The sequence below is a fragment of the Rhinopithecus roxellana genome, chromosome 15 (genome assembly GCF_007565055.1).
Source record: "Rhinopithecus roxellana isolate Shanxi Qingling chromosome 15, ASM756505v1, whole genome shotgun sequence".
Taxonomy (NCBI): domain Eukaryota; kingdom Metazoa; phylum Chordata; class Mammalia; order Primates; family Cercopithecidae; genus Rhinopithecus; species Rhinopithecus roxellana.
In genome coordinates this window covers 73685100-73712441 of record NC_044563.1, presented here as the reverse complement: position 1 = coordinate 73712441, position 27342 = coordinate 73685100, and the positions used below count along the sequence as shown (strand labels likewise).

General features: G+C 45.5%; 1 protein-coding gene across 1 annotated transcript in view; it reads right to left on the bottom strand.

The window, feature by feature from the left end:
* Positions 1-27342, bottom strand: part of CLMP (CXADR like membrane protein) — a 120425-nt gene that overhangs the window by 14868 nt on the left and 78215 nt on the right. The window contains exon 2 of the mRNA XM_010356454.2: positions 11352-11509. Within this exon, the coding sequence (XP_010354756.1) occupies positions 11352-11509 (158 nt within the window). The remainder of the gene's footprint in view (positions 1-11351; positions 11510-27342) is intronic.

Sequence of the window (27342 nt, the reverse complement as noted above, 5' to 3'; positions counted from 1 at the left end):
GTCTCCCAGGCACATTTCAGCTGCAGCTGTTCCAAATCATTTCACTCAAGTCCTCGACCCTGCCCTTGATCACATGATGCTCCGCAGCTCCTCAGATCCTTTCCTGAGAAGGTTCTCTCAATTAGATAAAACCTGTGAACTCTGACCCAGAAAAAATTCACATATTATTTTGCAGATAATTCCACGGGGTTCCTAGCACTCAAGGGAAAGCCCTCTGCTTTAGGCACAGACGGGGAAGAGCTAAGATCACAGCCCTTCTCCTGGATGTGGTACTTGTTCTAAATGTTTGTGAGGGCAGATGCGGTGGTTCACCCCTGTAATCCAAGCACTTTGGGAGACCAAGGCTGGTGGTTGCTTGAGCCCAGGAGGCTGAGGTTACAGTGAGCCGAGACTACACCACTGCACTCCAGCCTGGGTGACGGAGTGAGACCCTGTCTCAAAAAATAAAACAAAACTAAAAAAAAAAGAAAAAATGTAACTGGGTGTGGTGGCTCACACCTGTAATTTCAGCATTTTGGGAAGCCAAGGTGGGCAGATCACTTGAGGTCAGGAGTTCGAGACCAGCCTGGCCAACATGGTGAAACCCCATCTCTACTAAAAAATACAAAAATTAGACAGGTGGCCTGGCACGGTGGCTCACGCCTGTAATCCCAGTCCTTTGAGAGGCTGAGGTGGGCAGATCACCTGAAGTCGGAAGTTTGAGACCAGCCCGACCAACATGGTAAAACCCTGTCTCTACTAAAAATACAAAATTAGCCGGGCATGGTTGCACATGCCTGTAATCCCAGCTACTGGGGAGGCTGAGGCAGGAGAATCACTTGAACCTGGGAGATGGAGGTTGCATTGAGCCGAGATCGTGGCATTGCACTCCAGCCTGGGCAACAAGAGCAAAACTCTGTCTCAAAAAAAAAAAATAAAGAAAAGAAAAAAATTAGGTGTGGTGGTGTGTGCCTGTAATCCCAGCTACTCAGGAGGCTGAGACAGCAGAATCACTTAAACCTGGGAGGCAGAGATTGCAGTGAGTGGAGATTATGCCACTGCACTCCAGCTTGGGCAACATAACAAGACTCTGTCTCAAAAAAATAAAATGAAATAAATAAATGTTTGTGGCTGGGTGCGGTGGGTCACACCTGTAATCCCCGTACTTTGGGAGGCCGAGGCATGTGGATCACGAGGTCAAGAGATGGAGACCATCCTGGCCAACATGGTGAAACCCTGTCTCTGCTAAAAATACAAAAATTAGCTGGGTGTGGTGGCACACGCCTGTAGTCCCAGCTACTAAAGAGGCTGAGGCAGAAGAATCGCTGGAACCTGGGAGGCAGAGGTTCCAGTGAGCCGAGATCGCGCCACTGCACTCCAGCCTAGGGATGGAGTGAGACTGTCTCAAAACAAAACAAAACAAATGTTTGTGGGGTGTTGTTGGCCCAACATCCTGTTGTACTCCATAGGAAGGGTAGGTTTCTTCTTTCTTTCTTTTTTTTTTTTTTGAGATGGTGTTTCACTCTTTTTGCCCAAGCTGGAGTGCAATGGCGTGATCTTGGCTCATCACAACCTCTGCCTCCCGGGTTCAAATTAATTCTCCTGCCTCAGCCTCCTGAGTAGCTGGGATTACAGGCATGTGCCACCACGCCCGGCTAACTTTGTATTTTTAATAGAGACGGGGTTTCTCCATGTTGGTCAGGCTGGTCTCGAACTCCTGACTTTAGGTGATCTGCCCACCTCGGCCTCCCAAAGTGCTGGGATTACAGGCGTGAGCCACCATGCCCAGCTGGAAGGGTAGGTTTCTTAGCAGGTGGTAGAGCTGCCTTAGTAATGCAAAATTGCTGGAATAGTTGGAAAAGAAGGAAATGCGTTAACAACAGGAAAAAACTGGAAGCTCTAGAGTTTGTCTCCATTCAAAGACTGAAAGTACGGGGGATTTACACCTGGAGATAAGGCAGGTAAGCTTGGAACACTTAATAGGTGCTCTATTAATGTTTCTTTTTCTTTCTGATTTGTCCACATTTCCCCCAGATGCATAATCACCTGCAATGAAGTCAGTTTGTACTTTCTAGGAGAATGAAGAGAGGCAAAACCTAGAAGACAGTGAAGCACTGGGTAATTTTTAGGAACTTTGGGGTTTTGTGGGCTGTGAGAGGTGGGTGACCTTTTTGGCCTAAGGGCTTTGGAATTTCTTTCTTGTTTATTTTATGTTATTTACTTATTTTTGAGATGGGGTTTCGTTCTTGTTGCCCAGGCTGGAGTGCAGTGGCATAATCTCCACTCACTGCAACCTCCGCCTCCTGGGTTCACGCGATTCTCCTGTCTCAGCCTCCCAAGTAGCTGGGATTACAGGCATGCACCGTCACACCAGCTAATTTTGCATTTTTAGTAGAGACGGGGTTTTGCCATATTGGTCAGGCTGGTCTTGAAATCCTGACCTCAGGTGATCCACCTGCCTCAGCTTCCCAAAGTGCTAGGATTCCAGGCATGAGCCATCGCGCCCAGCTGCTTGTTTATTTTAGTATTTGGGTTAGCATCCAGAGATGCCTTTGTCTCGAAATGTATATTTGAATTTGAAGAATCTTAGTAGCTGTGATCCAAAGTAGAACCAGGCTGCTTTGGACTGCTAGAAGAACAGTACAGCAAGCACTTTAAAACTGTTTTCAACAGACTCACATTAAGAAATACATTTTTCTGGCCAGGCGCGGTGGCTCAAGCCTGTAATCCCAGCACTTTGGGAGGCCGAGACGGGCGGATCACGAGGTCAGGAGATCGAGACCATCCTGACTAACACAGTGAAACCCCGTCTCTACTAAAAATACAAAAAAAAAACTAGCCGGGCGAGGTGGCGGGCGCCTGTAGTCCCAGCTACTCGGGAGGCTGAGGCGGGAGAATGGCGCAAACCCGGGAGGCAGAGCTTGCAGTGAGCTGAGATCCGGCCACTGCACTCCAGTCCGGGCGACAGAGCGAGACTTCGCCTTAGAAAAAAAAAAAAAAAAAGAAATACATTTTTCTGTCCCAGGCCTCATGCCTGTAATCCCAGCACTTTGGGAGGCCAAGGCAGGCAGATCACTTGAGGTCAGGAGTTCCAGACTAGCCTGGCCAACATGGTGAAACCCTGTCTCTACTAAAATTACAAAAATTAACTGGGCATGGTGGCGCATGCCTGTAGTCCCAGCTACTCGGATGACTGAGGCAGGAGAATTGCTTGAGCCCAGGAGACAAAGTTTGCAATGAGCCAAGATCATGACATTGCTTCAGTCAAAAAAAAAAAAAAGAAACATCTTTTTCTTAATGACACAGCATATACATATATAACTGAAACATAAGTTTCATGAGTATATGTGCAGTATGCTCTGATATTGTCTAGTCTGTGTTAAAAGAAAACAAAATGATCGGGCGCAGTGGCTCACACCTGTAATCCCAGCACTTTGGGAGGCTGAGGTGGGCGGATCAAGAGGTCAGGAGATTGAAACCATCTTGGCTAACACAGTGAAACCCTGTCTCTACTAAAAAATAAAAAAAAATTAGCTGAGTGTGGTGGCGGGCCCCTGTAGTCCCAGTTACTTGGGAGGCTGAGGCAGGAGAATGGCGTGAACCCGAGAAGTGGAGCTTGCAGTGAGCCGATATCATGCCACTGCACTCCAGCCTGGGTGACAGAGCAAGACTCCATCTCAAAAAAAAAAAAAGAAAAGAAAAAACAAGTCTGGGTGCAGTGGCTCACGGCTGTAATCCCAGCACTTTGGGAGACCGAGGCAGGCAGATCACCTGAGGTCGGGAGTTTGAGACCAGCTTGACCAATATGGAGAAACCTGTCTCTCTTAAAAATACAAAATTAGCCGGGCATGGTGGTGCATGCCTCTAATCCCAGCTACTCAGGAGGCTTAGGCAGGAGAACCCAGGAGGCAGAGGTTGCAGTGATCCAAGATTGCGCCATTGCACTTCAGCCTGGGCAACAAGAGCAAAACTCTGTCTCAAAAACAAAAACAAAATTTCTTATCATTTAGGATCCACTAATTGGTCGTGATACAGATTTTGAAAAAACGCTAGGCCGGGCGTGGTGGCTTACGCCTGTAATCCCAGCACTTTGGGAGGCCAGGGCGGGTGGATCACGAAGTCGGGAGATCGAGACCAGCCTGGCCAACATTGTGAAACCCCGTCTCTACTAAAATACAAAAAAAAAAAAAAAAAAAAAAAATTAGCCAGGCATGGTGGCATGCGCCTGTACTCCCAGGTACTCAGGAGGTGGAGGTTACCATGAGCCCAGATTGTGTCACTGCACTCCAGCCTGGCAGAAGAGCAAGACTCTGTCTCAAAAAAAAAAAAAAAGAAAAGAAAAGAAAAAGAAAAAACACTCTGCCAGGCTGCAGTGATTGGGATTGCTGTCCGGGAAGTCAAGTGATCTCCAAACGGAAGCCTCTCCACTGACAGCTGTGTTCCTGGCTCTGATCACTTATCCTTTCTAAGCCTTAAGATCCTAAACTGTAAATGGGGGCTGCGTTACTTAATAGGATTTTTGGGGAAATGAGATAGTAAGCACTCGAGTGTAGCATTATCATTTTTATTAACCTGGTTCTGGGTTCAAGAAGGCCCCTAAAGTTTTAAAAATTGTTCGGCCCAATACCCAAAGAATAATAATCATTCTTTTCCCGGAAAGAGCTGGGTCCGGTTGCATTTTCTCACGGCCCAATAACGAGAAGCAGACAAACTAGGAAAGAAGGGAATTTATTACTGTAACCAGATACAGAGAGAAGGTTGGAGATAATTCCACTGGACCAACTCAAAAGTATACCATTTTCTTAGTGCTTATATAGGTTGGGGTTATGTGCCTGTGTGCAGTATAGCATTTGCCTAAGTCAGTAAGTAACTAATTTTGTTTCAACTAGAAGGTCAGAGGCCAAAAAAAATGCTTGCTAAGTTCGATTAAGCTGTGAGGGTCCCAGTATCTTCAAGGCCTATCTACTGTGGTAATGGAATGATTCTTTCTTTTTTTCTTTTTCTTTTCTTTTTTTTTTTGAGACAGAGTCTCATTCTGTTACCCAGGCTGGAGTGCAGTGGCGCTATCTCGGCTCACTGCAACCTTTGCTTCCTGCGTTTAAGCGATTCTTGTGCCTCAGCCTCCCGTGTAACTGGGACTACAGGCACGTGCCACCACGTCCAGCTAATTTTTGTAGTTTTAGAAGAGACGGGGTTTCGCCAGGTTGGCCAGGCTGGTCTCAAACCCCTGACCTCAAGTGATCTGCCCACCTCAGTCTCCCAAAGTGCTGGGATTACAGGCGTGAGCCACCGTGCCCAGCTGGAGTGATTATTTCTTTTTTTTTTTTTTTTTTGTTGAGACGGAGTCTCGCTCTGTCACCCAGGCTGGAGTGCAGTGGCCAGATCTCAGCTCACTACAAGCTCTGCCTCCCGGGTTCACGCCATTCTCCTGCCTCAGCCTCCCGAGTAGCTGGGACTACAGGTGCCGCCACCTCGCCCGGTTAGTTTTTTTGTATTTTTAGTAGAGACGGGGTTTCACCGTGTTAGCCAGGATGGTCTCGATCTCCTGACCTTGTGATCCGCCCACCTCGGCCTCCCAAAGTGCTGGGATTACAGGCTTGAGCCACCGCGCCCGGCCTGGAGTGATTATTTCTATCTTATTTCATTTACTGCTTGGTCTGAAGAGCTGCCTTAGACTTTCCAATAAATCTATTCAGACAGCTGCCTCTGTTACCTTGACTTGTCTCAGATTTCATCAACCCAAGATGGCTCCTGGCACTAGGAAAGTGAGATTGTTTCCATTATTTTGACTTGCTCCAGGATAGGGAGAAGCCTATGCAAGTCTCCTACTGACCATTATGTTTCATTTCTAGCTTTGATGTCTGGGCACCGTTTTCCCTAGGTTTAATTATTTGCTGAGTGTTAAGGCAGTGCTGTGGAAATTTGTCTGTGTAACTGGAGTGCTATGCATGCCTGTCTGTGTGACTGTCATGCAGGCCCGTCTGTTTGATTGTTAGGGAGAAATGGCCTGCCATAATTCCACACATTTGTGTAGCAAAACTGCTGGCTGAAAATCTGTTTCCCAATCACCTGTGCACACTGATGACGGCCTGGCCTTCTGAATGTTACACCTGTGCCAATGCAGTCTGGACCATACCTCACCTTTGACCCCTGCCCTCACATCTCTGAATCTCGTTGTCCCCAAATCTGATGTTTCTTGTTTCAGTGTCTTCTGATAGATCTCGGCTTTGATTATGCAGTTTTTTCCTTCTGAAATGCCTTTTCCTCTTCTATTTTTGCCTCAACAACACCTATACAAGGCCTCAAGATCAAGCCCCAGGACCACTTTTTGTATATAGCCTTTCTTGACTCCCCAGTTAGAATGGTGACCCCCTGCTTCAGCCTTTGGTGTTTGGGGCATACCTCTACCACAGTGCGTAGTACATTCAGGTAGGTCTGACTCCATCTGCTTTTCCTCGCTTTCCCTAAAATCTTGTCTCCACACACACACAAAAAGACACACACATTATTATTATTATTATTATTATTATTATTATTATTTTTGAGACGGAGCCTCGCTCTGTCGCCCAGGCTGGAGTGCAGTGGCACAATCTTGGCTCACTGCAACCTCCACCTCCCAGGTTCAAGCAGTGCTTCTGCCTCAGCCTCCTGAGTAGCTGGGACTACAGGCACATACCACCACACCCGGCTAATTTTTGTATTTTTAGTAGAGACTGGGTTTCACCATATTGGCCAGGCTGGTCTTGAACTTCTGACCTTATGATCCGCCTGCCTTGGCCTCCCAAAGTGCTGGGATTACAGGCGTGAGCCACTGTGCCCGGCCACTTTTTATTTTTCTTTTTTGAGACTGAGTCTCACTCTTTTGCCCAGGCTGGAGTACAGTGACGCAATAGCTCACTGCAACCTTCGCCTCCCAGGTTCAAGTGATTCTTCTGCCTCAGCCTCCCAAATAGCTGGAACTGCAGGTGTGTGCCACCAGACCCAGCTAATTTTTTTTGTATTTTTAGCAGAGACAGGGTTTCACCATATTGGCCAAGCTACTCTCAAGCTCCTGACCTCGTGATCTGCCCACCTTGGCCTCCCAAAGTGCTGAGATTACAGGTGTGAGCCACTGTGCCCAGCCTGACATACACTTTTTTTTTTTTTTGAGACCGTTGTCTCACTCTGTCACTCAGGCTGGAGTGCAGTGGTATGATCTCTGCTCACTGCAACCTCCTCATCCTGGGTTCAAGCGATTCTCCTGCCTCAGCCTCCTGAGTAGCTGGGACTACAGGCACCCGCCATCACTCCTGGCTAATTTTTATATTTTTAGTAGAGACAGGGTTTCACCATGTTGGTCAGGTTGGTCTCGAACTCCTGACCTCCTGATCCGCCAGCCTCAGCCTCCCAAAGTGCTGGAATTACAGGTGTGAACCACCATGCCTGGCTGTCACACACATATTTTTAAGAGACAGGTCTCACTATGTTGCCTAGGCTGAGACTGTCTCAATATTTAATGAAGGAAAAGGGGATAACATACAGGCAAGCATCTGACATCTTTGGAAAGGTGAAATTATACAATTGCAAGATAGTCTTTTTTTGGGCGAGGGGAATGGAGTCTCACTCTGTCACCCAGGTTGTAGTGCAGTGGTGTGATCTCGGCTCACTGTAACCTCCGCCTCATGGGTTCAAGCAGTTCTCCTACTTCAGTCTCCAAGTAGCTGGGATTACAGGTGCCTGCCACCACGCCTGGCTGATTTTTTGTGTGTTTTTAGTAGAGACAGGGTTTCACCATGTTGGCCAGGCTGGTTTCAAACTCTTGACCTCAAATGATCTGCCCACCTCGGCCTCCCAAAGTGCTAGTATTACAGGTGCGAGCCACTGTGCCTGGCCTATTTTGTTTTTAATTCTAAGAAATATGGTGCTGAGACTAAGCAGTTCATCAGGGTGTGATGGGAGAAAAATGAACATCAATTTAGTTCTTTTGCAAACAAAGAAAAAAATTAAAAATACTAATTTTAGTGGTTTGGGGCTGTTTGTATTATGTCATTCCTGGTGGACCTGGAACAATTTGTTAGGACTTGTATAGAACAGATGGAGCAGCTCAACTTTCTGGCAGTCATTCTGTGCCATCGCCTGCAGAGCAACTGTAAAACTCTGAATGGAGATGGATGCACAGAGTCAGCTCACTGCAAGCTCTGCCTCCCGGATTGACGCCATTCTCCTGCCTCAGCCTCCCGAGTAGCTGGGACTACAGGCGCCCGCCACCTCGCCTGGCTAGTTTTTTGTGTGTTTTTTTTTAGTAGAGATGGGGTTTCACCACAATTGCCAGGATCGTCTCGATCTCCTGACCTCGTGATCCGCCCGTCTCGGCCTCCCAAAGTGCTGGGATTACAGGCTTGAGCCACCGCACCCGGCCTCCCCTCCTTTCTTAAAAAAAAAAAATTATTTAAGAGATAGAGTCTCACTGTGTCACCTAGGCTGGTCTCAAACTTCTGGGTTCAAGCAATCCACCCACCTCAGCCTCCTGAGTAGCTGAGATTACAGACACTGGCCACTGTGCCAGGCTCTTTGTAATGTTATTGAATGTCTTTTCACTATAACTTCTAAGAAGGCAAGGACTATGATGTCTTCTTCAGTATTGTATCCTGGTACCTAGCATGGCATACAGTAAGTGCTAAATAAATTTGTGTAATCTGAATGATTGAATAAATGGACATCCTTGCTTCACAGTATCAACTGAAGACAAGTAGGGAATTGTGACTTCTTAAAGCCATATCAGGGGCTTTTTGAAATCAGTAGTCAACATCCTAATCCTTATATTCACTTGGTTATATAACCAAGCAAGTCCTTTCTTCTTTAAATCAAATGAAAATACTTGGGTGAAAGTTAGATGTGTGAAATTGTTAATGAGAAAATTATCCAGTGAAACTTTTTTTTTTTTTTTGAGATAATCTTGCTCTATTGCCCAGGCTGGAGTGCAATGGCTCGATCTTGGCTCCAAGCTATTCTCCTGCCTCGGTCTCCCGAGTAGCTGGGATTATGGGCAGATGCCACCATGCCTGGCTCATTTTTTTGTATTTTTAGTAGAGACCGAGTTTCACCATGTTATCCAGCCTGGTCTTGAACTCCTAACCTCAGGTTCTGCATCCACCTCGGCCTCCCAAAGTGCTGGGATTACAGGCGTGAGCCACCGCACCCGGCTGAAACTTGTTAAAGATAGTAAGACAGACTGTATTCCAGAGGGGCCATAGTAATACGTATGAAGACCACTGTGAGTCAGAGATTGGGCTTGACTCTGATTCCAGCAAGAACAAGAGGAGTTTACAACCAAGGAGCAGGGTGGGGGTCATGAAATTACTGAGAGGGAACATCAGAGGTGATGGGGTTTCTGGCTGAACCTGCTTTGATAGGATTATTACTGTAGGCAGGACAGGGTGATATGATACCAAGAGTGGAGCATTTTCACTAACCTGACTTACAAGCATTCTTGCTCAAAAGGTATTCTACGATGGCGGAAAGGGAAGCCCAAGATGACCTCTAGTCAGAAAGACCTCAGGAACCTGCCTCAGGTGTGATCAAAGAAGAGAATCTATCAGAGTCATTCTTGGATTTTTATTACAGGAACATGGGCTATAATAAACATGAATATCACTTCATTCAGAACTGCTGTTAAAATAAACATACTCAGAGGTCGGGCACAGTGGCTCACACCTGTAATCCCAGCACTTTGGGAGGCCGAGGCAGGCAGATCACCTCAGGTCAGGAGTTCCAGACCAGCATGGTGACACTCTATCTCTACTAAAAAAACAAAAATTAGCTGGGTATGGTGGTGGACACCTGTAATCCCAGCTACTTGGGAGGTTGAGGCACGAAAATCGCTTGAACTCAGGAGGCGGAGGTGGCAGTGAGCCGAGATGGCGCCACAGCACTCCAGCCTGGGCGACACAGTGAGACTTCATCTCTAAAAACAACAAAAATTAGCCGGGCGTGGTGGTGCACGTCTGTAATCCCAGCTACTCAGGAGGCTGAGGCAGGAGAATCGCTTGAACCCTGTGAGTGGAGGTTGCAATGAGCTAAGATCGAGCCATTGCACTCCAGCCTGGACAACAGAGTGAGACTCTATCTCAAAGTAAAAAAATAAATCAATAAACCTACTCAGGTTAAGGTGACTTCACTCTACAGAGAACAGATAGTATCTTAGAATGTTACTGTATGAGAACAAAATGACAAGCAGTATCAATATTATAAGGTGATGTAGATATCTATTTAAGCAAGTTAAATTACAACAGTGATCCTGAAATCTGTTTTCAGTGAAGACCTTAGCTCCTCCCAACATAAACCATGTTATAAAATTAGTAGTATAGACAGAGAAGAGGAAAGGACAACTTTTTTCTTTCTTTTGCTTCTGTTTTGTTTTTGTTTTTTAAGAGACAGTGTCTGGCTCTGTTGCCTAGGCTGGAATACAGTGGTGTGATCTCAGCTCACTGCAGCCTTGACCTCCTGGGCTCAAGTGATCCTTCCGCACTCAAGCAATCCTCCTGCTTCAGCCTCCTGAGAAGCTGGGACTATGGGCATGTGTCATCACATCTGGCTAATTAAAAAAATTTTTTTGTACAGAGGGAGTCTCACGTTGTTGCCCAGGCTGGTCTTGAACTCCTAGACTCAAGCAGTTCACCCCGCTCAGGTTCCCAAAGTGTTGGGATTACAGGTGTGAGTCACTGCACCTGGCCAGACAACTTATTTATTTATTTATTTAGAGACAGGGTCTTGCCATGTTGCCCAGGCTCACGTGCAGTGGCTATTCACAGGTGTGATCATAGCTCACTGCAGCCTTGCACTTCTGGGCTCAAGTGATCCTCCCACCTCAGCCTCCCGAGTAGCTGAGACTACAGGTTTGTGCTACCACATCTGGCTAATTATTATTTCTTTCTTTCTTTTTTTTTTTTTTTTTGAGATGGAGTCTTGCTGTGTCACCCAGGCTGGAGTGCAGTGGCATGATCTCAGCTCACTGCGACCTCTGCCTCCTGGGTTTAAGTGATTCTCCTGCCTCAGCCTCCCAAGTAGCTGGGATTATAGGCATGGGCCACCAAACCCGGCTATTTTTAGTAGAGACAGGGTTTCATCATGTTGGCCAGGTTGGTCTCAAACTCCTGACCTCAGGTGATCCACCTGCCTTGGCCTCCCAAAATGCTGAGATTACAGGCGTTAGCCATCATGCCCAGCAATACTCTTTCGTCTCTATAGTTTTGTATCTAAAGTCTTTCAAGTAGAAGCCAGATGAAAAAGGAATTCTAACTCTTTCAGAGCCAACAAGAAAGACTGGAAGACTGCAGAAAGGCAAATGCAGAAGGACAAGAAGGAGGAAGGACTCCAGCCAGGTGTCTACTTACCACTTTTTGGTTGCCTTCATTATCGGTGAGCAGCCATTCAATATCCAGAGTGTCTTTTTCTGGAAGCCCCAGTTGATGGTGGCAGGGCAAAGTGACCTTTTCCTCTGCCACTCTCTTGATCTCAGTGTGAGTCCCCAAGGTTCCAACATAGTAGGAAACTGGAAGAAGAAAATCTTTAATGAGTAATGCAGAGACTGGATGGCAATGTGTGGGGAACAGATATGACAACAAAAAATTATGGGATGTTCCTGTGGGCAAGGGCATGTCAAGGGGTTGCAAGAGTCCTAGACTAGGAGTACTGGAAGTCCTGGTCTCACACTGGCTTCTCTGTTAACTGAATTCATCACATCTTCTTTAACCACCCCAAATTACATCCTACTAGTGCCTGTCTTTCTTACCTTACTTGGTCTTTATGAACAATGAAATTGCTCATGTCAGCTTGTTTTTTTTGGGGGGGGGGGATGGAGTTTCGCTCTTGTCACCCAGGCTGGAGTGCAGTGGCAGGATCTCGGCTCACTGCAACCTCTGCCTCCTGAGTTCAAGTTATTATCCTGCCTTAGCCTCCTAAGTAGCTGGAATTATAGGCGCTTGCCACCACACCCAGCTAATTTTTGTATTTTTAGTAGAGACAGGGTTTCACCATGTTGGCCAGGCTGGTCTCGAACTCCTGACCTCAGTTGATCCACCTGCCTTGGCCTCCCGAAGTGCTGGGATTATAAGCATGAGCCACTGTGCCCAGCCTGTTTGTTTGTTTGTTTGCTTGCTTGCTTGGTTGCTTGCTTGTTTTTAGAGAGATTGGGTGTCTCTGTTGCCCAGGCTGGAGTGCAGTGGTACAATCATGGCTCATTGCACCCTTGACCTCACCAATTCAAGCAATCCTCCCACCTCAGCCTCCAGAGAAGCTAAGATTATAGGCACATGCCACCATGCTGGCTAATTTTTTGTAGAGACAGGGTCTTCCTCTGTTATTGTGCCAGGTCCCAGGTTACTTCTGGGCTCAAGCGATTTTCCAACCTTGGCCTCACAAAGTGCTAGAATTGCAGGCATGAGCCACTGTGCCTGGAAACAACTGTGTTTTTTGATCTTTCTGTCTTCTATTAGCAGAGGCTTCCAAGAAGATGATACTCATGGAAACTGCACTAAGTTGCCCAAAAACTCATGTTCTTAAGTTATAGAGTCACAGCCATTTGAAGCTGGAGAAAACCTTAGAGATGAACCTTCTTATTTTCTTTAAATCTAGTAACAGTTGTTGCTGACCAGTAGCATGTATTTAGAAGGATGAAAAGACAGTTACACAAATAGTGTAGTATAAAGGGAAATTATTCATGATGAAAGGGCTATGCAAATTTAGAGGAGAGAAATTATAGGCAATTAATTATAGGGTTCAGGAAAAGCTTAAATCCTTCCAAGGTTTTGTAAATATTAGAAACAGAGTATGTAAATCATCTAGTATAGTGTTTAGCACTGAGTGGCTCTGAATCCAAGGCAATTTATTTTACTATGGAGAAGGTGGCATTTGATATGGAGCTTGGAAAATGGAATTCATGTGTATGGAATAGAGGAAGAGGAAAGGTGTTAAGATGTTGGAGATGACAGGATCAAAGGCACAGGATGGGAGAGGCGGCAGGTGCGGATATTCAGTGAATGGTAATAGTTCAGCTTGGCTGGTGTGAAGAAGTGCGGAAAAATAAAACAAATTATGCTGGAAAAGTGAAGCAGTTGATGGGATAAAAGCCCTTTCCTGCCGCAGTGAGCACAGTGACATGATCTCTTGCTTAAGGAAGAGATAATTTAGGAGCTGTGTGTTGAATGCACAGGAAAAGGGAAATATTGAGACATACATTTGTGAAAATGCTATTAAATTTTTCCAAGTAAGAGATATTGCCCTAGGATAGTGGTGAAGGTAGTAAAAAACAAATGATGGATTTGCGAGGTAATGTGATAGTCAAAACTACAGAATACAGCAACTGACTGGATCTAAGAGGAGAAAGAAAACTGATTCAAAAGCAAAGATTGGGCTGGGCGCGGTGGCTCATGCCTGTAATCCCAGCACTTTGGGAGGCTGAGGAGGGCAGATCACCTGAGGTCAGGAGTTTGAGACCAGCCTGGCCAACCATGGCCAACATGGTGAAACCCCATCTCTACTAAAACTACAAAACTTAGCCCGGCATGTGTGTGGGTGCCTGTAATCCCAGCTACTCAGGAGGCTGAGGCTGGAGAATCACTTGAACCTGGGAAGCAGAGGTTGCAGTGAGCCGAGATCGCACTATTGCACTCCAGCCTGGGTGACAGAGAGAGACTCTCTCTCAGAAAAAAAAAAAAAGCAAAGATTGTTTTCAAGCTTGCATGACTGGTAGGATGGTGATCACAGTAGCAGTGATGGGGAAGCCAGGAGTACGATGTGTTTTATTTGGGGGTGAGCTGGGGAGGGTAGGCACTGAGTTTAGATTCAAGTCCATTGGGATGCAGGCATCTGTCCAACAGGCATCCCTGTGTTCTTTCCCCAACCACAGCGCCTCCCTTTCCACTGCTGATGCTCGCACAGCTCCCCAAATAGTGTCCACCCTCAGTTGTTGTGTTAGAGGAAGTCACAGCCCTGCTTTGCTTTATTTCTTCGTTTTTTATTTCTCTTGTGCCTCTAAATGAAGCTCTTGGAAATACTTCTGTTCCATCCATTATGCCTGGGCTAAACTGTCTCAGGTCCCTTAATTTCTCTGCTTATTCCACAAAAACACTTTTTTTCCTTCTACTGAGACAGGAAGTCAGGGGTTGGCATCTTCCCCAAAACAGGCTTCAATACCAGGTCACGGGCTGGGTCCAGGTTGCTCCTTAGAGCCTTCCTAGAGACAGGTTACTGCCCTCCTCCCCCACTGCCTGCCCCCGGCCCCGACCTCTCTGTAAGTGCAGAAATACTTGGGGAACAAGTGGGCTGTTACAAGGAGTTCCTGCCTCCCTTAGGGACACACATTCTTGTATCACCCCAAGTTCTATCTTCCATTCTCTGTAGTTTTCTGTCAGATGGATTCAAAATATGAAATAGCCTTTTTCTTTTCTTTTGAGATGGAGTCTCGCTCTGTCACCCAGGCTGGAGTTCAGTGGCATGATCTCAGCTCACTGCAACCTCTGCCTCCCGGGTTCAAGGGATTCTCCTGTCTCAGTCTCTGGAGTAGCTGGGATTATAGGCGTGTGCCACACCGGCTGATTTTTTTTTGTATTTTTAGTAGAGATGGAGCTTCACCGTGTTAGCCAGGCTGGTCTCGAACTTTTGACCTCAGGTGATCCACCCGCCTCGGCCTCCCAAAGTGCTGGGATTACAGGCGTGAGCCACCAAATCTGGCCTCCCTATTTATTTTCTAATTCTCTAATTCCCTGTTTATTTACCAAAATCGATTAGCAGCCAATTTGTGGGAAGGAAAAGGGCTTCTGGTATTCTTGCTTTCAGGGAAATGAGATGAGGAAGAATGGAGCAGGGGTGATTGTGCTTCATTCTACAGCAAGGCTGCTTAGGCTGAGCCTGCAGGGGAGGAGCCCTCAGAGGCATCTGAAATGGCCTTTGCAAGTGTTATATCAGTGGGAAAATTATAACAGTAAGCTAAACTAACCCACCCTGGATCTTCCCTTTCCCTTAATTATTCCCGGGCTACTGGGCCAAGATAACTTTGGAAGACATTTAGGTTATAGTTCAAATGATAATAGGCCTTGCCCAAAACTCAACCGCTTTTGCAAAGCTAATGGGAGGGCCATCAGGCTGGGAAGGAGAGGAGCCTAAATCCTGGTTAGCCGCAGACATAAGCCATCGTCAGCCATTACTCCAGAGGTTATAAGATATGCAAGGCTGAGGTGGGAGGATCACCTGAGCTTGGAAAGTCGAGGCTGTAGTGAGCCATGATTGCATCACTGCACTCCAGCATGGGTGACGGAGTAAGACCCTGTCTCTAAGAAAAAAAAGATATTTAACTTCCCTAGTTATTCCTGCAAATAACACCACTATTGTAGAACCTAAGATTGGCCCTTTGAGCTATCTTTCCAGGTTTTTTTTTTCTTTTCTTTTCTTTTGACAGAGTGTCTCTCTGTCACCAGGCTGGAGTGCAGTGGCACGATTTTGGCTCAGTGCAGCCTCCGATTCCCTGGTTCAAGCGATTCTCCTGCCTCAGCCTCCTGAGTAGCTAGGACTACAGGCGCATGCCATCACACGCAGCTAATTTTTGTATTTTTAGTAGAAACAGGGTTTCACCTTGTTGGACAAGATGGTCTCAATCTCTTGACCTTGTGATCTGCCCACCTCAGCCTCCTAAAGTGATGGGATTATAGGCAAGAGCCACCATGCCTGGCCAGGTTTTTTTTTTTTTTTTTTTTTGAGACAGTCTTGCTCTGTCACCCAGGCTGGAGTGCAGTGGCACAATCTCCTCTCACTGCAACCTTTGCCTCCCAGGTTCCAGTGATTCTCCTGCCTTAGCCTCCCAAGTAGCTAGGATTACTGGCATGTGCCAACATGCCTGGCTATTTTTTTTTTTTTGTATTTTTAGTAGAGACAGGATTTCACCATGTTGGTCAGGCTGGTCTCGAACTCTTGGCCTCAAGTGATCCAACCGCCTCAGCCTCCCAAAGTGCTGGAATTACAGGTGTGAGCTACCATGCCCAGCCTCCTCCTGCCCAATTTTATGTGGCTTCCAGGATGTCTGGTTCTCCCATTATCCTGTAAGCTCCTTGAGATCAAGTACCATTCATTACTGCCTTCCCATAGTACCCAGCCCAGGGTCTCACACTGCAGGTGTTCAATTAATATTTGTTGAATTTATTTGAGCGTAACCCACATGCTCATTTTTACCAATGAGCAAACTAAGACCCAGGGGTAAAAGAGACAGCGCAAGGTCCTACAACTCGTTTAGTAGCAGAAATAATCCATATAATAACCCATCCTCCCAGAATTACAATAAAGCAGCTTTAGAACAGCTGGGAAATTCACTGGTTTGCACTGTACTAAGCTAAGCTTTGTAAGAAGGAGCTTTGTAAGAACGAGCTCTGGCTTAACCCTGATCACTTTCCACTGGACACAAAAATGCTCAAATGAAACCAGTGCCCTACACTCCAGGCAGAGCTAGAGAACCCAGCACCAATTTAGTGCATACAATAGATACTTAAACATTCAATAACAAATGCCAAAAGCCAGCTACAAAAGTTGCCAATTTAAGCCACTAGAGGGAATCAAAGGCTCAGATTCAGTTGATGTCCCAAAAAGACCGGAACATTGTGGTGGGTGTACTTTGACAGTCAGCCAAGTCCTATTTATACCATATCCAGAATTAAATACAGCAGTGCAGGGAGGAGCCCCTCGGTGAATACAAATGGCTTTATCAAGGCAGGGAGCCACAAGATCGGGGCGCATACACTTCTAGTCTTCCTTGAACTTCAGTTCGTTAGACTCCAGGAGGCCACTGAGATTTCTACAGATTTCTAAGGTCCTTCTCCTTCTGTCCTTTTCTTTCTTTCTTTCTTTTTCACATTAAATCTTTTACATTGTTTTACATTGCCCAAAGGATCTTCTGTACTTCTGTTTTTGTTTTTTTTTTTAACCCACCTAAGCAGAGACGGGCCTGGGTTCTGTCTTTTTTTTTTATTTGTAAGACAGAGTCTCACTCTGTTGCCCAGGCTAGAGTGCAGTGGCGCAATCTTGGCTCACTGCAACCTCTGCCTCCCAGGTTCAACTGATTCTTGTGCCTCAGCCTCCTGAGTAGTGGGGGATTATAGGTGCGCGCCACCATGCCTGGCTAATTTTTGTATTTTTAGTAGAGACGGGGTTTCACCATGTTGACCAGGCTGGTTTCAAACTCCTGACCTCAGGTGATCAGCCCGCCTCAGCTCCTTAAGTGGGAGCTTTTGCATGCACCTCAGGCACTTATCAAAGGACCTCTGGGAGCTTGAGAGAATTACCTTCTGAGCCTTAGTGTTTCCATCTGCAAAATGGGAATTAAAGAAGACACTTGAGGAAAGCAGCTAGCACCGTGAAAGCACATAGGAGTCTCCCACTAAAATGTTAGTTCTCTTCCCCTGCTCATCTCTGCTAGAAGGGACTTTTTCTCAGATGACTGCTGCCTACACTCAGTTAAGACTAAAGTTTTATCCTCCAAAAGGTATTTACATTTATTTCCTTTCCCTTCCTTCCTTCCTTCCTTCCTTCCTTCCTTCCTTCCTTCCTTCCTTCCTTCCTTCCTTCCCTCCCTCCCTCCCTCCCTCCCTCCCTCCCTCCCTCCCTCCTTCCTTTCTCTCTCTCCCTGTCTCTTTCTCTCTCTCTCTTTCTTTCTTTCTTTTTCTTTTTTATTTTAAGATGGAGTCTTGCTCTGTCGCCCAGGTTGGAGTGCAGTGGCATGATCTTGGCTCACCACAACTGCTGCCTCCCGGGTTCAAGCGGTTCTCCTGCCTCAGCCTTGTGAATAGCTGGGATTACAGGCATGCGCCACCACACCTGGTTAATTTTGTATTTTTAGTAGAGATGGGGTTTCGCCATGTTCGTCAGGTTTGTCTCGAACTCCTGACCTCAGGTGATCCGCCTGCCTTGGACTCCCAAAGTGCTGGAATTACAAGCATGAGCCACCGTGCCAGGCCGTATTTACATTTTCTTAAAGATTCTTCTGAACCTTAAGACACACCCTTCAAAGAGATGGGCAGGAGTAACTGTGTGTGTGTGTGTGTGTGTGTGTATGTGTGTTTGTTTTGAGACAGTCTTGTTCTGTCACCTAGGCTGAAGTACAGTAGCGGAATCTTGGCTCACTGCAACCTCTGCCTCCCGGGTTCCAGCGATTATGGTGCCTCAGCCTCCCAAGTAGCTGGGACTACAGGCCCACGCCGCCACGCCTGGCTCATTTTTGTATTTTTAGTAGAGATGGGGTTTCACCATGTTGGCCAGGCTGGTCTCGAACTCCTGACCTCAGTGATCCACCCACCTCAGCCTTCCAAAGTGCCGGAATTACAGCCATGAGCCACCATGCCCTGCCATTACGAGATTTTATTGCAATTTTATTCTTTTTTTTTTTTTTAAGCTCATCAGCTGTTGTTAGTGTTAGTGTATTTTATGTGTGGCCCAAGATAATTCTTCTTCTTCCAGTGTGGCTCAGGGAAGCAAAAAGATTGGACACTCTTGAACAGTTCAATAAATTTGTATGCCTTTTCTCCTGTTCATCTGCCTCTTGTCAGTGCTTTTCAATGAATCTTCAGCAGGCAGACGGGAAGTTTTCCCTTGACCCTGGCTATATATATAATTCTGTAGGAGGGGTGTGTGTGTGTGTGTGTGTGTGTGCTCGCGTTTGCCTTCCAGGTTGTTTATGGAACACTGTATGCAGTTCACGACAGAGCATGATGCAATGGAAAGAGCATGAGCTTTGGAGTCTGAGAGGTCTGGACTTGAGTAGTGGCTGTAAGACCAATTAATTTCCTGATTGCTCTGAGTTGTTTACTTTTCCTTAAAAGGAAAATAAAAACATCAACTTTGGAAGTTATTGTAAGCATTATACATGATGTATGAAAGTGTCTAGCACTGGCACATGGTATGTAGCACACACTCAGCAAATGGCAACTACTATTCATAATTGTAGTTGCTGCATTTTTTTTTTTTTTTTTTTTTTTTTTTTTTTTTTTGAGGCAGGGTCTCAGATACTCTGTCGGCCAGGCTGGAGTGCAGTGGCACAATCATAACTCTCTGCAGCCTCAGCTTCCTGGGCTCAAGTGATCCTCCTACCTCAGTCTCCCAAGCAGCTGGGACTATAGGCTTTCACCACCATGCCTGGCTAATTAAATTTTTTTTTTTTTTTTTTTTTTAATTTAGACGGAGTCTCACTCCGTCACCCAGGCTAGAGTGCAGTGGCGTGATCTCACCTCACCGAAACCTCTGCCTCCCCGGTTCAAGCGATTCTCCTGCCTCAACCTCGTGAATAGCTGGGATTACAGGGCCATGCCACGACGCCTGGCAAATTTTTGTATTTTTAGTAGAGATGGGCTTTCACCGTGTTGGCCAGGCTGGTCTCAAAGTCCTGACCTCAGGTGATCCTCCCACCTCAGCCTCCCAAAGTGCTGGGATTACAGGCGCGAGCCACCACACCCGGCCTAAAAATTTTTATTTTATTTTTTATAGAGACAGGGTTTCACCATGTTGCCCAGGCTGGCCTCAGGCTCCTGAGCTCAAGTGGTCCTCCCCACTCAGCCTCTGAAAGTGCTGGGATCATAGGCATGAGCCACCACCTTGCTGCATTTTGAAAGACAGGGAAAACCAGAAAATATAACATGAGGACAAACCAGGACTGTGAAAAGTTTGGAAGTCATTTTGCTTGATCACTGTTAGCATTTGGCTATAATTGCTTGCTTTTGTGTGCTCTCTCCTCTCTATTTTTTTTTTGTTGTTGTTGTACCGTTGAAATCAAGCTGTGGATGGCATGACACTAAGTCTAAATGTTTCAGTGTGCATCTCCTAAAAATAAGCATGTTATTCCTCACAACAACAACAATATTAGCACACCTAAGAAGACTGATAATATTGTAGAGAAGGTCATTCCTGACGAGCGATTGAGGAAGGCTGCAGTGAGTAAGGATGGAGGTAGTTTTGGAGAGACAGGCATGTTTTTACCGCACAGAGGGAGGGAAAAGCATTCTAGGAGGAGGGAGCACCTGGAAGCTAATGGCACCACTTGTCCTCTCCGGTCAGTTCCCCCAGCCTCCCTTGTCATGAACCAGTGAAGTTCCTCTGTCGTTTGCTTTCCCAATCCCACACCCAGCCCAACCCCAGAATCTCTCCAGTCCACTCCTTTTATGAGAGTCTTCAGAAAAGGAAGACCATATTTACTATGAGCTGCTAAATCTCCGACGTTTTACCGTCTTTTCAAATGTAAACATATATTTGGTATTTAAACAGTTTAAAGCCTAAAGCCAAAGGAATGAAGCTTGCAAGTTATCAGTGGAATTTCAGACATCTGGGAATCAATACGGTGCCTAGTTATTTCCTCCCACCCTTCCAAAGAGGATATTTGTTCCTAGAGTCCTTAAAATTAGTGGTGTGGATACAAGGACCCAGGTGACAGCCTGAGCTTCAGTCAGGGGGGCCGGATATTGAGCTTCTACCTCTTTCCCAGCCTGTGGGTTGATTTTAGGGGAGGAGAAAGATGGGGAAAGGGAGTGAGGGAAAAGAGAGAGGGTGAGGGAAAGGAAGGGAAGAGGAAGGGAAGTGGGGGATGGCAGAAGGAAAAAAGAGGAGAGTGGGAGGGAGGAGAAGGAGGAAAAGGGAGAACCTGACACTGATGGAAGATAGTTGGAGAAGTTTTCAGATTAAACACAAACTGATTAAAAAATGGTCAACTTGGCCAGGTGCGGTGGCTCATGCCTGTAATCCCAGCTACTCGGGAGGCTGAGGCAGGAGAATCGCTTGAACCGGGGAGGCGGAAGTTGCAGTGAGCCAAGATCGTGCCATTGTACTCCAGCTGGGCAACAAGAGTAAAACTCTGTCTCACTCAAAAAAGAAAAGAAAAAAGAAAAAAATGGTCGACTTGTCTCCCTTCCCCTCTGTGAAAAACTGTCTCAATAGGAACTTTGCAGGTGTTTATCCACATTAAAAAACTGCGTTGAGCTCTTCACCTATCAGGCAAGGATGGTGCTAAGAATACAAAGGTGATGACAGTCTCTCCTACTCCTTCAAGTCCTTTGAAAGATGATTGTTGATACCTTACATTAATTTAACAGTGAACAATTAACTGATTCAACTGCACGATCTCATGTGAGCCCATAACTGAAATGTTATCATTTGTTATCAATCTGAGCCCTTGAGAGGCAATATTACCAACTGTCTTTTAAAGAAGAGAAAACCGAGGATGACCACACAGCTGAGGCCACACTGCTGATAGTCCACCTCTAGTTTTTATTATTTTTTCTTCCCCACACCAAAGATGATTGTCTTTTCCTTGAAACTGGTGGGTTGGAAGCACAGAGATCATGTTTGTAAATGTAGATGGCACAGAGCTAGGTAGCAGAGCTATTCTGGTTGGACACACTGAGGTACATAGTTATCCTGCTGGTAGCTGAGATTCCAACCCAAAGCAAGAAGAAATTGAATGGAGGCAAATGTTATAAGTTTCAGTGAGACACAAGTTCAGGGTGGGAAAGACCTGGAGGACCTGGGGAACTAAGAGATTTATATTGACCACCAGTATGATGTGGCCGCATTCATAGAGGTTTGATGTTCCAAACACGGGAATAACAGCTCCATCGTACTTTATACTAGCCAACCTAGCATATCCAGAGCAACTGTGTTCAGTTTTAGATGCTGAAAACTGGGAGGGACATTGACAAAAAGGGGCATTCGGGGAGTCATGACCGGCAAATGATAGGGTCAGAAAAATATACGAGGAACAGCTAATGCAGTTATAGGTGAATAAATTATGAGGATGGAAGACCAAGGGGCAACATCGTAGCTACCTTCCAACATTTAAAAGGCCACAAAACAAATAATGGGTTTACTGCATTTTGCTCATTTGGTCAGAATTAGGGAATCAACGTGGTGCCTAGTTATTTCCTCCCACCCCTCCAAAGGGGATATTTCTTCCTAGAGGCCTTGAAATAAGTGGTGTCGCCCACACAATGGCTCACGCCTATAATCCCAGCACTTTAGGAGGCTGAGGTGGGCAGATCACAAGGTCAGGAGTTCCAGACCAGCGTGCCCAACATGGTGAAACCCCATCTCTACTAAAAACACAAAAATCAGCTGGCCGTGGTGGTAGGTGCCTGTAATTCCAGCTACTTGGGGGGCTAAGATGGGAGAATCACTTGAACCCAGGAGGTGGAAGTTGCAGTGAGCCCTGATTGGTGTCAGCCCTGATTGCTCTGTCACCCAGCCTGGGTGACAGAGCAAGCCTCTGTGGCAAAAAAAAAAAAAAGAAAAAGAAAAGTTAGCCAGGTGTGGTAACCATGCCTGTAATCTCAGCTACTAGGGAGGCTTAGACAGGAGAATCGCTGGAACTCAGAAAGTGGAGGCTGTAGCGAGCCAAAATCACGACACAGCACTCCAGCCTGGGCAACGGAGTGAAACTTCTTCTCAAAGAAAAAGAAAAATGGTGGGAGTACAAAGACCAAGGTGACAGCCTGAGCTGTGGGGTGTCAGTCAAGGAGGCCAGATATTGAGCTTCTACCTCCTTCCCAGTCTGTGGGTTGGTTTTAGAGGAGAAGAAAAATGGGGAAAAGGAGTGAAGGAAAAGGGAGAAGTTGAGGGAAAGGAAGGAAAGGGCTTATGCCATTTGGGCTTAATATGTTGACTAACTCTGTAACAGCCCTGTCTGATAAGTGAAAAAGCTCTACTGTTTAGTGAATTTTCCATTACTGGAGTCAATCAGATGAGGGTGTGTGAGGAGCTGTAAAGGGATCCCTATATGTGGATGTTAAACCCAATATTTAATGTCTTTTCTAATTATAATATTCTGTGAACTTTTTTTTTTTTTTTTTTTTTTTTTTTGAGACGTAGTCTCGCTCTGTCACCCAGGCTGGAGTGCAGTGGTGCAATCTGGGCTCACTGCAAGCTCTGCCTCCCGGGTTCAAGCGATTTTCCTGCCTCAGCCTCCCAAGTAGCTGGGACTACAGGTGCCGCCACCACGCCTGGCTAACTTTTTTGTATTTTTAGTAGAGACAGGGTTTCACCGTGTTAGCCAGGTTGGTCTCGATCTCCTGACCTCGTGATCCGCCCACGTCGGCCTCCCAAAGAGCTGGGATTACAGGTGTGAGCCACCGCGCCCGGTCCACTAGAACTGTTAATAATTATGAGTGCTTAGCATATTCAGGACCCTGTCTTAGTTGAATGTGATGCAAAATATAAAATACAAGTGTACACTACTGTCAGTGTATTTTGTCACCATCAGTGAGCACTTACACAATTTATACAAAAGGTCTAATTTTGTCCTATTGTGTATGTGATTTTCTTTGTGTGTGCCTCAGCTGGAGTGCAGTGGCATGATCTGGGCTCAGTGCAACTTCTATCTCCTGGATTCAAGTGCCTCATCCTTCTGAGTACCTGGGATTACTGATGCACACCACCACACCCAGCTAATTTTTGTGTTTTTAGTGGAGACAGGGTTTCACCATGTTGGCCAGGCTGGTGTGGAACTCCTGACCTCAGGTGATCCACCCACCTCAGTCCCCCAAAGTGCTGGGATTACAGGCATGAGCCACCACACCCGGCCATAGTTTTGTTCCATCATTAACATGACTTTTCAAGATGGTTGAAGTGCTCTTTCAAAGAACTGAAAGGAACTGGCCCATACAACTACAGCATTTCTTTCCTTTCTGTTTCTATTTTAATCCACAAGGGGGCAGAATTTACTTATGGAGGATTAGCCAGGCCTCACCTTTGAGGTATTCTTAGTAACAAGGATTATAATGGATAAAGAATTACAGACTATTTTGGATTTAAGCTGATAAGCACTTTGCTGCCATTTGTAGTTATGTGCTAAATTTCCAACCATGCACATTTAATGTTCAAGGGCCTAGGGAAAAAATGAAAATCTTAGAAAATATGGTTAGGCATTTGAGAGGAACTTTTCCCAGGAAATAGAAACATACACTATTTTAATAACTTAAGATCACTGTTTTAACTTATTCTAACTGCAGCAGATGTTTACTTTGTCTAAGACCAAAAAAGACTTATTTATTTTATTTGTTTATTTTTTTAGAGATGGATATCACCATGTTGGCCAGGCTGGTCTTGAACTCCGGGCCTCAAGTGATCCCCCTGGCTCGGAAAAAACCTATTTTAACTGCAGAATTTATCATGAAACAAATCAGTTCATCAGATGTTGTCAACTATGGCCTCTAGGTAGTTAACAAGAAAAGGCAACAAGGGAAGGAATAAATCTGCCCCAATGGTTTCAGGGAGATTAAGGAATTGGCAAAATAACTCTTAAGGCTCTTTCAATCTTGAAGTTTAGTCTTTGTTCTAGGCCAGTAACTTATGGAATCCTGGAATGCTCCGACTATATGTAATGTAGAATCTCAAGTGTGGGCAGGCCCGCAGAAGGTCATCTAGGTCACTATCTTGCCTTCAGGCCAATTTCTTTCTTTCTTTCTTTCTTTTTCTTTCTTTTCTTTTTTTGAAACAGAGTTTCACTCTTGTTGCCCAGGCTGGAGTGCAGTGGTGTGATCTCGGCTCACTACAACCTCCGCCTCCTGGATTGAAGTGATTCTTCTGCCTCAGCCTCCCGAGTAGCTGGGATTACAGGCACCCGCCACCATGCTTGGCTAATTTTGTGTTTTCGGTAGAGATGGGGTTTTACTATGTTGGTCAGGCTGGTCTCGAACTCCTGACCTCAGGTGATCCACCTGCCTTGGCCTCCAAAGTGCTGGGATTACAGGCATGAGCCACTGTGCTCGGCCATCTGCAGGCCAATTTCATATTCAAAACTAGTCAGCTGAGAAGTATCAAGTTATTGACATTCTCTTATTGTCACTGGGCTCTGAAATCACAGCAAAACAGTTCCAAGATCTTGACAGGTCTGTTAGTATCCAATTTTTAATTATTGTATATCGTAACATATTCGGGGATACTGATGCTACAACATTTCCTTAAACACCCCTTATGCTTCCAGTTGTGGGTGCCACAAATTAGCAGGTACATTGACAAAATAGTTGGCACCCAGAGGCGAGTAACCTGGAGTGCATATTTGTTCAATAAAGGTGAGCAGCACCTGTTACCATCCTAGGTGCTGCCAGGGATACAGAGATGAACGACATTGTCTTTTGTGTATCCAGATATCACAATCAAATAGAGAAACAAAATAGGCACCCAGTTCAAGGCAGTATACGATCATCAGTATTGTGTAAGAGTCAAACTGTTTTAGGAATTTAGCGGAAGAAGGTCACTAAAGTGATCAGGGATGGCTTCATAGTAAAAGAAATGTTTATCCCAGACCTTGAAGAGTAGGTTAGAATTTTAGCAACTATACATGGCAGGCAATGACCTTCCAGACTGAATGGCAGCCTTAGTGATTAGTAAACCAGTTGCCAAGCTGACCTCTGCGCTTGGTAGATTGGAACATCACTGTGGACCCTTTGTCCTGATGGGTTCTCAAAGTCTGGTGGTGGGAAGGAGGATGGTCAGTAATATAACATACTACGCCTGGAAGCTGTGCCGCTATTCTACAGACTGGGAGTTGACTATTTGGGAGTAATGTTTTGTGTTGATTTCTCCAGTAATAATTGTCAGGATAAAGATAACAATCTGGTCCACAAAGATCACTCCACCATTCAGAAATACAGCAGGTGCCTCTCTGAATTCTGTACTTGATAATATGCTTGTATATGTCCCATGCATGTATTCATGTTTACACATGCAGAAACACGCATACACACAACTGTTTGGGAGACCCTGGCAAGAATGCCTGTGCCAGTACACAGATCAGGCGAGAATGTGTGCCTTTGATTCTGAGACTCTCAGAGATCCGGATCCCACACTAACCTATTTCATTGACATGTCTATTTATAGTCGCTGTCTCATTCCAAATGCGAAGTCGCTTTCTAAATCTAAATCTTTTATTACCTTCATCAGAGAGATTCGAACAGAGGCAGAGGGGGTGGGAATTAAAAATAGACACAGACTTACTATGAAAAAGAAAATAGTTGATTGTTAGGGATCTATGGCCATGAAGAACTGAGATTATGTTGATAATTAAAATCCACTGACAAAGCCTCAATTCAGCCTTTAGTTTTATCCTGCCCCTTCCACTTTCCTATCAAAGCTAATAACAAAGAGAGAAGATGACTGGTTTGAACTTCATCGATGCTTCTCTCATTCGCTCTCCCTAGGGAGGGGCAGAAAAGCCATCAAACACAGAATTGAGGGAGCTGCATTTTCCCTCCCTCCCTCCCTCCCTCCCTCCCTCCCTCCCTCCCTTCCTTCCTTCCTTCCTTCCTTCCTTCCTTCCTTCCTTCCTTCCTTCCTTTTGAGATGGGGGTCTCACTGTGTTGCCCAGGCTGGTCTTGAACTCCTGGGCTCAAGCAATTCTTCCTCCTTTGCCTTCCAAAGGGCAAGGATTACAGGCGTGAGACACCACTCCCAGCCCTGCATTATCTCACAGGAAAATCACCTCCTACATGCTAAAAATCACGGATAGTACAAATTTGACAACCTATAATTTTTAAAACCCCCAAATGAAACACTTCTTAATAATAATAATTTTTGAGCACTTATATGTGCAAAGCATTGCTACTTGATTTATATTCATTTCCATTTCTTCATCTTCTCAGTAATCTTGTCTATTATCTTCATTCTACAGGCAGATACTGAAATGCAGAAAAATTAACTTGCCCAAGATCACACAGATCATGAGGAATTGAGCCACTATTCTAATCCAGCCATTTAACTCTAAGACCTATATGCTGAACAGTATATTGGACTGCTGCTACCCAGTATAGGTAGCTAACACAAAATTTTTGCTCTGGAGGTCCCTCAAAGCTTTCATCATCATGTTTTCTACTCTTGGTCATACACAAAAACGTATATATTGAGACAGGGTCTCACTCTGTTGCCCAGGCTGAAGTGCAGTGGTGTGATCATAGCTCACTGCAGCCTCAATCTCCTAGGCTCAAGTGATCCTCCTGTCTCAGGCTCCTGAGCATCTGGAACTACAAGTGTGCACCAGTACGCCTGGCTAATTAAAATTTTTTTTCTCTTTTGGTAGAGACAAGGTCTTGCTGTGTTGCCCAGGATGGTCTCCAACTCCTGGGCTCAAGCGATCCTCCTTCCTAGGCTCTCAAAGTGCTGAGATTACAGGTGTGAGCCACTGCACCTGGCCTAGAAATGTTTTTCAATTTTTCTTTACTTAGACTCCCATTTTTTACATATATATAAACTCACAGTCTTCTTTAACTGTTATTTGGAATAGATTAAATATTATGATTAAACAATGGCATTTTAGAGTAGACTTTCAGAAACTACATGTGATGAATGTAATGCTAATCAAAAACAAGTAGACAC